This window comes from Empidonax traillii, unplaced genomic scaffold (assembly GCF_003031625.1).
Source record: "Empidonax traillii isolate 1590-97213 ecotype Southwest subspecies unplaced genomic scaffold, ASM303162v1 scaffold146:size911690, whole genome shotgun sequence".
In the NCBI taxonomy this organism is placed as follows: Eukaryota; Metazoa; Chordata; class Aves; order Passeriformes; family Tyrannidae; genus Empidonax; species Empidonax traillii.
In genome coordinates this window covers 19550-31664 of record NW_020955339.1, presented here as the reverse complement: position 1 = coordinate 31664, position 12115 = coordinate 19550, and the positions used below count along the sequence as shown (strand labels likewise).

General features: G+C 42.2%; 1 protein-coding gene across 2 annotated transcripts in view; it reads right to left on the bottom strand.

Moving 5' to 3' along the window:
* ME3 (malic enzyme 3) overlaps positions 1 to 12115 on the bottom strand; it is a 51901-nt gene that overhangs the window by 38548 nt on the left and 1238 nt on the right. For both annotated transcript variants that reach the window (XM_027884469.1, XM_027884470.1), the window contains exon 2: positions 11665 to 11814. In XM_027884469.1, the coding sequence (XP_027740270.1) occupies positions 11665 to 11814 (150 nt within the window). The remainder of the gene's footprint in view (positions 1 to 11664; positions 11815 to 12115) is intronic.

Sequence of the window (12115 nt, the reverse complement as noted above, 5' to 3'; positions counted from 1 at the left end):
GTGTTGTAGCTTAATTGGATTGGACTTCCCTTAGAAGACATAGGAAGTTGATGGGAAACCACAGCTTAAAAAAGCAACAAACAAAACAGATGAGTCAGATCCTTGCCAGCATCACAGCCTGCACCAGGCTGCTGTTGAACAGCCATAAAAAAGTTGTGAGACAGCAGTCAGAAACCTACAGCGAGATACAAGGTTGGACAGAAAACAGTTCTGACGGGCACGGCACAAGCCGACCTTCTGCAGTGATCAAAGCCATTGCCTTACAGAAAGGCAGGATGCTCTTGGAAAACCTTGAGCAAGACTGTCTCAGAGTAACGTTGAAATTCACATGTCAAAATTATTTTCACACTCAGGAAATTAAGAAACAAGTTGGCTTGCCACTGTGGAAGGATGCTGACTGCTGCTGCACGCCACTGTGCTCTTTGCAGTCTGGCTGAATTATGCCCCAAGCCCAGCTGACTGGTAGGTATTTTGGCTGTCCAACGCTGCAAAAGGGACACACGCGAGGGAGGGATCAGCTGACGGACTTGGCTTGTATTGCACACTAACCACAGAAGACTCTCACTGCTGCGCCAGAGAACAGGATGGAGGACCCTCTCTGGGTTACAGGCCAGCCTGTGCTAGAGATGTAATACAATGTGCTTTCAGTAAAGCCCTATATTTGGGTTATTTATTTACACTTTCAAAAATCATATACAAAAGTGACAGATTGAGCAATATGAGTCTTTAGAGACATTTCCATCAGCTGCATCCCCACTGCTGATTTTTTTTTTCTGGTCTCTGCCAGAACAGGACAAAAGGCTTCAGAATAACAAAATAAACTTTGAAATTGCTTGGCTGTTTTAGGGAGCTTGAGATTACAAATGCCTGTGAGCTACAGGCTTTGGAGAGACAGTATGTGCTAGCATGCACTGATTTGTCTAAATACGGTACAATTAATCATCAGATTGGACAAAATCTCTGTGGTGATTCATCAGCTATATTTTGCAGATTTGTTTATAATAAAAGCCAAGAACTTTTTGTTGTTTTAGATAATTTTCTTTGTAAATTGTAGGACGCTGAACAGTACCCTGAGGTACTGATGAAAAAATAATAGAAACCAAGCACAATCAACTATTAATGAAATCCGTACAGAGATTTATCATTAAGAGATTTGATTTCAAATTATCTTCAAGGTGAATGATTGCATTACTACTATAAATGTCCTTAATGTTTACATTTTAGGCAGGAAACCCAAAATTTAATGTGAAGTCCAGAAGATGTGGTTTTCAAGGTACAACAATGAAAGATTGCACCCGAACGCAGAGAGCAGCGCACGCAGGCTTCAGTGCAAGCTGTAGTCCTCCCTGTGCTTTGATATAATCCAACCCCTGCCACAGCAGATCAGAGCCTAAAACAAAGTTTTTGGATCTATCTCCTCATCTACTAGGTACTAATTTTAGTAGTTTGTTTTTTTTTTTTTTTTCCCCCAGGAAAAGGGTGATTATACAATAACTCTGTGTCCTCTCTCTCCTGAAGGCTCATTTCAACAAATTTATCAGAATGGCAAAGGTCTCAAAGACGTTTGTTCCTACACCCTTTTATGAAAATTACTGTTGAGATAAATAGATAAAGGGGTTCATGTCCCCACCACTCTGTGGAGGGGAACACAGACCTTCCTCTGATAATTATTCTGACAGCTGGCCAAAAAGACAGCTTGTAGTACACCCAATACGTGCTGCTTCCCACCCATTACCTACTCAGGCCTCACTAGCCCAGCCCCAGTAAAACATCAGAGCTTTCCTGGGCTGCAGGACTAAGCAGAAGACAGAGAAAAGGAGGAAAAAGGTGACTGTAGAGGTAACCAAACAAGAAAAAGGAATGGTTATGGGGCAGGATCAAAAAGGTACAGACAGGAAATCAGAGGGGACACCAAGCAGAGCACTGAAAGCTGTGCTCGCTGCTCCCTAAGGAATAGGTGAGGGAAGGGGAGAAGCACATGCTGGTAGGGGTGGTTATGATGCAGCACAGGTGAATATGGAAAAGGGATGAAGGAGATGTGGAAAGGTACAGAAGGTACCATAAATATGAAATGCTAGGGGACAGGGGACAGAAAGGAGGAGTCATCTTGGATTTATTAGTTCTGCTTCGTCAGGAAACAGCCTAAAGAATAAACAGTCCCTTCTTCTTCTCAGGGCAGAGTTGATGGAGAAAGACCAGCTCAGTAACCACTGTTACTGGTCACTATGCAGCAATCTTAAAATGCAGCGGGTTGGAATCGTGTCCCCAGTGGATCTCTGCTATCCACATTCCAGCATTAAGGAAGGAGGCAAACAGATCCATGTTGTTATTGGCTTGTCACGAGCTGCTTGTCCCTACTGTATTCTCAGGACTGCATTCTCAGGTTGAACCAGAGAACTGTCACGTCATAGCGTAATTTAGGTGTTAAATTCTCCCTGTATTTTAAAACTTAACAAACCGAATTTTTCCAGTGTCCTTTTTCAGCAGTGGTGTTTCGATACTGGTGTTTAGGAGGGCCTCTGAGAAGGTCTATTTACATAAGTACTGAGCTGCTGGAGCCAAGGGCTAGGTAAAAGCCAAGCAGGTTTGCAGCATGGAGTCTGACTCTGGTTTACCCTCAGCACCCAAAACTTCCTTCTAGCTGATGAGCAGGAGGGAGAGGGAGAACCCAGACTATCTTCTGTCACCCACACATAAGTTTACAGATGCAGATGGGTAAAGACCAGGCTTCGAGGTGAGACATAAATTCCCACCGTCCAGGGATTCCACCAACGAGCAAGTGTGGGCAGTTCCCAACTTCAGTATCCTTTGCTGCATTTAAGCTCATCATGCTCAAGGGACTTGAAGCCCTTTGTTCAAAAACAACTTTAAGTGCAGGAAAATCTGACTCAGTCTTGATTTTCCTCTGTCTTTTTTGAGGTTCAGCCCTGAACCTGTCTGCGTGTTGAATCCTGGCAGTATCTCAGTAATTGGAAGATTACAGAGTTGCAAAGAGAAACAAGCTAAAATGGTCAATTAGTGCTGTTGCTCACTTGATGTTCAACAAGGAGCCCTTATCTATTTTCACTGCTAAGTACACAATGTATTGTGTTTGACTTGATAGTCCAGAGGTTAAGGCGGGATCAAAAATCCCTGCGAAGTTTAATGTGATTATATTTCCTTCCTGCACTGTGCAAATTCTTTCAAGACCCACACCTTCACTTTTAAAGTGCACTGCAGGGATCCCCAAGAATGAACATAGAAGTAGGACAAAGTCTGACAAAGAAAAAAAGACTATTTTGACAATACCAGAGCAATCAGCTTTCAGATAAATTAAGTATAACTTGACACACTCTTAGTGAACTTAGCTGATCAAAAAACATCTAACTTTTGCCATAAAGTGCAGCAAATACAGAAAATATTATCAGCTTTTAACGGAAGTCTTCTACAATCAATCATGTCACAGAATCACAGGATCACAGAATGATTTGGGCTGGAGGGACCTTAAACACGATCTAGATCAAATGCCCTTGCCATGGGCAAGGACATCTTCCACTACACCAGGGTGCTCAGAGCCCCATCCAACCCAGTCTTGAACATTCACAGGGATGGGGCATCCACAACTTCTCAGAGTAACTGTGCCAGTGGCTCACCACTCTCACAGCCAAAAGCTTCTTATATCTAATCTATATCTACCCTCTTTAATTTCAAAACCATTTCTCCTTATCCTATCACTGCATGCCCTTGTAGAAAGTTCCTCTTCTGCTCCCTTGTAGATCCCCTGTAGGTCACTGGAAGAGGCTATAAGGTCTCTCTGGATCCTCCTCTTCTCCAGGCTGAACAACTCTCTCAGCCTGTCTTCACAGGAGAAGTGGTCTATCCTTCTGAGCATCTTTGTGGCCTCCTCTGGACTCCGTCCAACATCTTTATGATGGGGGACTCAGGGCTGGATGCAGCACTCCAGGTGAGGTCTCACCAAGTCAGAGAGGCAGAAACACCTCCCTCAACCTGCTGGCCATGCTGCTTTTGATGCAGTCCAGGATATGGAAGACTTTCTGGGCTGCAAGTGCACATTGCCAGGTCATATAATGGTTCCACCAACCCCCTCAAGTTCTTTTTGCCAGGGCTGTTCTCAATCCAGTCTTTGCCCAGCCTGTTTTGGTGCTTGGGATTGCCCTGTCCCAGTGCAGGACTGTGCACTTGACCTTGTTAAACTTCCCAAGGCTCACATGGGCCCACCTCTGTACTGATGCGTGTGACTTGACTTGTCAAAATGTTCAGACAATGTGCTTGCACACAGAGTTCTCCAGAAGCAACACCCAAACACAGCAAAACCTAAGGAATTTAAGAATTACAATGGTAAAGCACAGAAGCCCTCACTTGACGCAGACTTGTTGGGGAAGAATCTGGAAAATGCAAAAAAACTCTTAAAGCAGCCCATCTCCTCTCTTTCAGAAACAGATGCCCTGTTGCTAGAGCATAAGGGTGCAAGCCTGCTAGCTCTGACACAGCCATTACACAGCAATATGAGCTGCACCTCAGTCACCTTGCAGTGGCATATAAAAGTCAATATAAATTATATAATAAAAATGTATAATTTATTAATATAAACGATACATGAACTAAATTGTTAAAAAGAGGATTACTCCTCATAAAAAATGTCTTCAAGTCCCGAAGCACAGTCCACAGCTATTCCACAGCCCAATGGATACTGCTGTTCAAGGTTTTCATGATACTCAGCACCATTTCCCCTCCTATGTACATCCTGGTATTCATTATTCTAAATAATTCTCCTCCCTCCTCCCTGTCTTTGGCATTTTTTGTTTGAGGTGGGGTTGTTTCTTGTGGCAGCAGCATAGATTTATGCCAGATCAAAGGAAAACACATCCTCTTGTATTTCCTTCACCAGGTCAATCGTTTTCGTTTGGCCACTCCACCTCTTCCTCTGAGCTTCTCTTGGTAAGAATTTCAACAGACTTAAATCTAAATCACCTCTGACAGCACCAGAAAGTTTGACCTTCATAAATTAACATGGGATTTGCTGTTAACTTCTGAAATTTTACCTGATGCCCATGGAAGTTTCTTATGGTTGTTAGAGCTCCCGCACACATATTTTTCTTAGGATAAGAAGAGAAAGAGAGAGAGAGATAGAGAGAGAGAGAGAGAGAGAGAGAAGAATCAAGATATGGAATAAAAAGCACTGACTGTTTTTCTAACAAAAAAAAAATGGATTGAAGTCCTTTTTCACTCCCATTGTAACATAATAACTGTGGTTCGGCCTCACAACACCAACAGTGTCCATACCATTCCTCAGCCTCCACGAAACCTCAGATACACCAGCTCTTCTCTCTGTATGCCCAGAAGCCAATCTGTCCTCCTCTCCCCATTTTGAGAAACACTTCACTGAAGGGGAAACAGAGACTGAACAAGGATGGGGGTACAGCATGCTGAAAACACTTGTCTGGAAAAAGTGGGGTGAGCACAGGGGGAACCTCTGAACTACTTTTCCAACTCTCAAAAGAAGTTCCACACAGGCTGAGCCATTTTCAGCAGCCCGGGGCTCCCCCTGCACTAAATGTTCTCTCTTCACCTACTCCAACCATGGTCTTCCCCTCCTCATTCAATAATTTTGTCTCATACCAAGGACTATCTCGCACATATACCTTCTGCCAGCCTCTTCAGGGCTTCCTGACTACATATGGTTCTCATGAGACTTTCCACAGACATGCCCTCCTCTTCAGTCTAAGACCAGTCTGTTTGTGGCGGTTACCTGAGCACATTGTTAAACAATTCATCTTCTCATGCACTGATTTCAGCTGCCTCTGGAAGAAGGCTGAACCAGGCTGATGGCAAGAAGAGAAGTTATGACAACCAGTGTTTTTATGAGAAGTAGAGATTGCCTAAAGGGGTTTCAAAAGAAATTTTCAGGACAATAATCCAAACCCCAGTCTTCTCGCTCACTTCTGGTCTCCACTGTTTTATAGAAGAGGGAATGCAGATAATTCTGTGGTTAGGGACAGCTCTGTAGGATTTACACCTTTGTTCTAATTTAATTTTGTTTGGGGTTAAAGTGTCTAGAAATGTCAAGCAACTTTTACTCCTGCTGCTCAGACTGCACAACACCATTAAAAAAAGCCACTCAGCAGAGCCAGACCTGCTGACAAGACAATTCTGTAGATTGACTGATGTTTCATTTGCTCATTTTTCATCAGAGACACAGATCATTATTCTGTCAGACTTAATTTTCACACCATCTGCATCCTGTTAACTTTCATTCTCCAGGTTCAGCTTAATCCCAACATGTTTGGCATTGTTCTGCAAACAGTCCTCAAGGATATCTATTTCTAGAAAAAAAAAGTGAACTTAGGCAATTTTCTTCTGTCCTCATAACTTTCCTCCAATGGTGATACACCAACCTCTTCCAGTCCTGCTTCAGAGGATGCCAAAAGCTTTTGAGGAACAGCTGATAAGTTTATACTTTCAAATACCAGTATGCTCATGAATTAACCAGTGTCTCAAGAGACTATGGTCTTTTGCCACTGTAATAAACTATTCCTATCACATAAGAAATAAAACCCTGATTCCACACCCTAAGATAAGTTTCCACTCTGCTTTCTCTTTGTGAAAAAAATTTTAGTCTCTTTCAAAGACACTCTCAATTAAAAGAGATACTCAGGCTTAAAACATACCTTTTAAATAGCATTGCACGTGTTCAGTCCTGTGCTGCATAAGAACCCCCACGACATTAACTACGTACATTTACACTGAAAAAAAAGGAACAATAAAAAGGAAAAAAAGGATCAAAATACTACCATGAACTTTTCTTTGTAGAGGCCTTTATATCCTTACCCTAAAGCAAAAAGGACTCTCGACCACAGGCTGAAAGCTTGGGTGGTAGAAACATTTCCTAAGGAAAGAGTGACTCTATCTGTTAATGGGATTGAAGACTAAAGATTTCTCCTTCCTTCCCTCATTAAGTCTCAGAATGTTGCAAGCCCAGCTCTGTTGTATTTCATTCTTTCCTTCTACCAAGTTTCTGATGGGGATAAAGGATCCCTGGGCTTTGAAAAGCAAAAAACACTTCCAAGGCCTGTGTTCCTTAGTAGGGTAACCTGTCCTTTGCTTGAAGCTAATTGTGTTATCGCTGCTGCTGCACATAAGGAAACCTGCCATCCACGTGCCTTGAGCAGTTTGCTCCTGCTTAAACACATCCCTTTCAGCTGTACAACTCAGTAAGAAATCTCCCTTAAGTCTGGATCACCCTTGGTCATCATACCTTGTAAAAGACATATTGTTCAATATGTGAAGCAAGTCTTGTCACCTTGGAACACCATCTCCAGTCATATCATTTGGCCTTGACAATGTGCATACATCTGAGTGCCCCTCACAACCATTCCAGAACTTGTGATGCCAAACAGAGCAACTCATTTTCGTAACAAAACTGCAACCACAAGACACTGAAAGACAAATTGAGGAGGAGTATAACCTGACAAGCACCCAAGAAGTGAGCATATTTGCTTACCCTAGACCTATACTCCTCCTGCTGCTGGCCACTGCTGCAGATAGGATTTGTGCCTAGGAAGACTTCTCTTCGGACATGGTTACTCTCCTCTTGTGCTTATTTAACGTGTTTTGATAACAGGAGAGAGATTTTGACAGGATCCTTAATCATTACTGTGACAGAGGTGTTATTGCTTGGTACTTCAACCTGTACTTACAAATTACACAATAATTTTAATTTTTTATTTCAAAAATGCAGAATGTAAAATGAAACTGTACTTTAGCCTGAAGGTTGTATTGCTTTTTGCATGGCTTTGAATAAACAAATCACCAGGGAGCTGCCTGGAAAATAAGACAGGAAAAATGTATTCAGCATAGACACCTTCCAGCCAAAACTTCAGAGCTCTTAGACAACAGTGTCTTAATGTAATTTTTATTAATTTTATGGTTCTACCTCTACTTCAGTCATTATAATCCCTTGAGGCTTCATCACATAGGAAAAAGTCTGAGGCCAAAGGAAAAAAAGTCTTGCCTGAAGAATTTAAAGCAACTAGTGAAGAGAAAAGCAGTAGGAGTTAGGGGAAGGCAGAGACAGGAACCAGAGGCATCAGGAGCTCTGCCTGGCCCACGAGAAGTGGGGAGACTGTGGGCATCATAGAGAAGCATGTAATGTAATTTTTATTATGGTTGTTTGCAAGGTTTTTTTCCCTAGTAACTCTTTTCTACTTGTAAATAGAGACAGGCTGTGCTTTTAGACTGCTGGCTGGATAGCTATTTGAAAGCAAAGAACATCAGGTGTCTGATTCCATTTGGAGCAGATAAATCTTCTTGCTGGCAGGGAGAATGCTGGAGCCCTGACCTGGAAGTAGAGCTCTGGAGACCAGCCCCATAAAAGTGCAAGTAACAGATCTACCCTTAAGGGTTTGTAGGTAAAGACTAAGAAAAGTAAAAGAGGCATCAGCTCCTGCAATTATAACAGCAGTATCTGACAAAAAAAAATCTGCAGTCATGCAAACACTGATAAATTTATTCTGATGAGAGAAGCCCTGCTGGACATTATCAGACTGGTTTTGGATGCTGTTGTACAAGAGCTGCTTTGTAAGCAAGTTACTTGCACTTTAATCTCTCCAAGCTCAACCTTCAAACATAAAGCCAAGCACTAATGGGGCTGAGAAAGAGCTCAACATGGGGAAGAAGCTAATTGTGTCCACAGGTCACTAATTGGTGCTGCTGTGGCTGCAAACAGACTGCGTCATATTCTGCAGAGTTCCCTCTGCACCATAAGCTCGGCTATATGGGCACATCCATCCATGTTGGAGTATACGTGGGCTTTTAAAACCGAGATATCTCTCCTCCCTGATTAACAGCATTAATTGTGACAGTCTGGATGAAAAGGTAATTACTACAGCAAACATTCAAATCAGCTCTCCGTTGCCCAAAGAGTCAGGCTGAAAGTTGCAGCACTCCAGAGGACAAAAGACATTGATTCCATGGAGAGAATGACCCTAACATAACAGGACAGAGTTCACAGCAGGACATGCAATGAGGAGAAATGCTAAGCACAATTCTAGAGTGGCACATATCTGATGGGGTAATTGTCTCAAAGAACAGATTCACAGGGAGATGACAAAATGAATTACAGCGACCAGACCACTCTGATAATGCCAAAAAAGGCAAGGGCATGCTGGGACGTGTTAGCATAACTAAACTGACTGCTCTGACCTCTTCAACACTGCCAGTCCTCTGTGGCAAAGTGGTGCTCACTCTTCTGTGGTGTATTTCAGGAGAAATGTAGCCAAACAGGACACTCCAGAGTGGGAACAGCAGGACAGAGCAGCACAAACTATAGGCAAGAAAACCACCGGGCTCAACGTGATCCCATTCTTCTATTATGAAAATGCTAATGTCAAGAGGGTGATGTTGGCAAAGAACATTTAGGTTATATACAAGAGGAAAAACATTTTCTATTTATATGAGAGTTAAGTACTGCAATGGGCTGCATAGGGCAGCTTTATTGCAGATTTAAAATAAAACATAATCAGTTAATGAACAGGATTAAATGAGAAAGCTTCCTGTGATGGCTGAGCAAAACTGAATGGCTTGGACATCCTATACAGTTCCAGGTGAAACATATTTGACATATGAGTGTCATTTTGTTTTAAAAACCTTCTGATACAAATAAAATTAGGTTAGAAGAATGAGCTTTTTAGACTGCCAGTGCAGCTTAGGATAGCATGGGAAGAGCTAGAAATTCAAACTTAGATCTTAATTCCTGAGCTCCCCAAATCTGAAGGTCATTCTAGTGGAAAGTGTTGGCATCCTACCTTGAACTATGTATCTCGCAGGCAAACTCCTAATGTATGTAATATGCTCCAGGAGAGGAAAATATATACTCCATGACAGTAAGAGTCAGATTGGGTCAAAAAAGCACATATTAATGCTTCCCACTTTAATCTCATCACTTTACATGATATAACAGCTCTTTTTGCAATAAAAACATTCTTTTGCTAAAACAACCTTGATTAAAACCAAATCTGAAGCTAGGCTGAAATTCACTCTGCATTTTCAGGGAAACAAACTCATCACCATCGGAAATCTAGAGAACTAAGGGCACAGTCATTTGCCCTTTCCGGCAGAAGCCATGGGCTGGAAACAGCCCCAGTCCAAATTCAGCAGCAAAACTGTCAGACTAAGAGAACAGATGTTCTTACCACACCGTAAAATACTGTGCATTTAAAATATGAGAAAGATGCGAGTTACAGGAAGGGAAATTCTCCAACAGCAACAACTGCAGAAACAGCTCAGTATATGGAAAGACATCCCTGCTTTCCTGAAGATAACAATGAATGGAAAAAAAAAGAAGCAAAGTTCCCAAATATTATTTCAACCTATTGCAAGGCAAAGGCAGCCTGGAGACAAAGACACAGTGGCTGTACAGCAGGAATTGCTGCATGAATACTCATTTGCTGAGAACCAACAGTGTGCTCTTCCCTACCTGACCGTGCTCACAGCTCAACACCTGGAGACACAGTCTGGGCTCTCTTATCTCTGGTACTTTCAATCACGTCCAGAAAAAGTAAGTGTCCCCCCCATACAAAGAGTAATTCCTTCTCTGGTTTCCTTGTATCCACTGAGGAGGAAAAGGAGATATGGTCAAGGCTTGACTAGATAAATAACTACACCACAGCGCAGCAGATCCAGAAACTGCATATGGGGACACAGAATGCAATTACCTGCAATAGACACAAGCCAAAAAGCAATCCTGAGGAGCAGCTCATGTGAAGGAATACAGTGGCTTTACTGGAAATTTTGATGACAAGCAGGAAGCAAGCATGTTTGCTAAGAACTATCCACAATATGTTACTCATTATTTGTCTGCAGAGTCCCTACATCTTCGAGGTCTGCCTCAGGGTCCCTTGGTGACGCTGAGTCAGTTAGTAGAACTTGCCTACCTATAACACTATTCTCACCAACAACACTATTCTCAGCTGAAACTGCAGTCAAACCTTATGCTTGTAAAGTGCTTTGAAAATGGTATAAGCTAAAATTAGAACCTTATTAGAAAGAGTAAGAAAACTGAACCTTCGCATTGAATTTCCAGGGCAGGACTAAAACTTATTTCAGAATGATAACGAGGGCTTTATCTAAGCATTGATAATTAAAAAGAATGATGCAGAATAGGGACTTCCAACGTGGTACAGAGTGTTTAACGTTGCATGAATTTACACAGTAAGTATTCTGAGCAGAGAAGGCAGCACTGGCGCAGAGCATCACCTCCTATAAAAATGATTCTTGTGAGGTGGTTTGTGGAAGTGCATACAAAAGTTCAAAATCAGCACAATGTATCCAAACCCCAACAATTACTCGAACAGCAGCAGTGCAGAAGGCACTTGGTGCTCCTGAGACAGCAGATGGAAATGGGTGCAGCCACAAGTTCAGTGAGCTGTTTGGAGCTAAAGCTGCAAAGACTGTACAGCACTGTTTGAGAACAAAACCACTCTGTTTATAGGAAGAAGGCAGAGCTATTCTCTACTCCCCAGCTCATCATCAAATGTACACACATAGCGTTGCTTGCTGGACCATGTTTTGATGAGAGATTGAGTTTTAGATGTTTTGAGCCACCCACACAAAGAAATATTCACATAAAATTAAAAAAAAAGCGGCAATCATAGTCTCTTCACTCACCGAGGTCTCCTGAAAGCCAAACCATACTGCTGACATGCCAGTCCAACCGTTGGGGTGTAAACGATGGGCATGAATCTCTCGATATCAGAGGTCAGCACTCGGTAAAAAAGCTTCTCATTCCTGTCTTGCAAAGTCATAAGAACAATATACCTTAAAAGTAAAATAAAATAGTTGTATATCAGTATTTATGGTTTTCAACAGTTACACAAAAAGCAGTTGTTGGCTCACTCAGTATGTAATCAGTTCTCCCAAGCCATGACACTCCTTAGTGCTAGATCATGAACAGATACCTGGAGAAAAATTTCCCGGCTGGCCTGGCCAGCTCCACCGCACTCACTGACAGCTCACAAAGGCTCAGTAGGGCTTGGAAGTCAGGCCTATGGATAACCTCAGAATTTTGGAATTTGCATCAAAAGGTCAACAATATATAACTTGCAAGATCAACATGGGT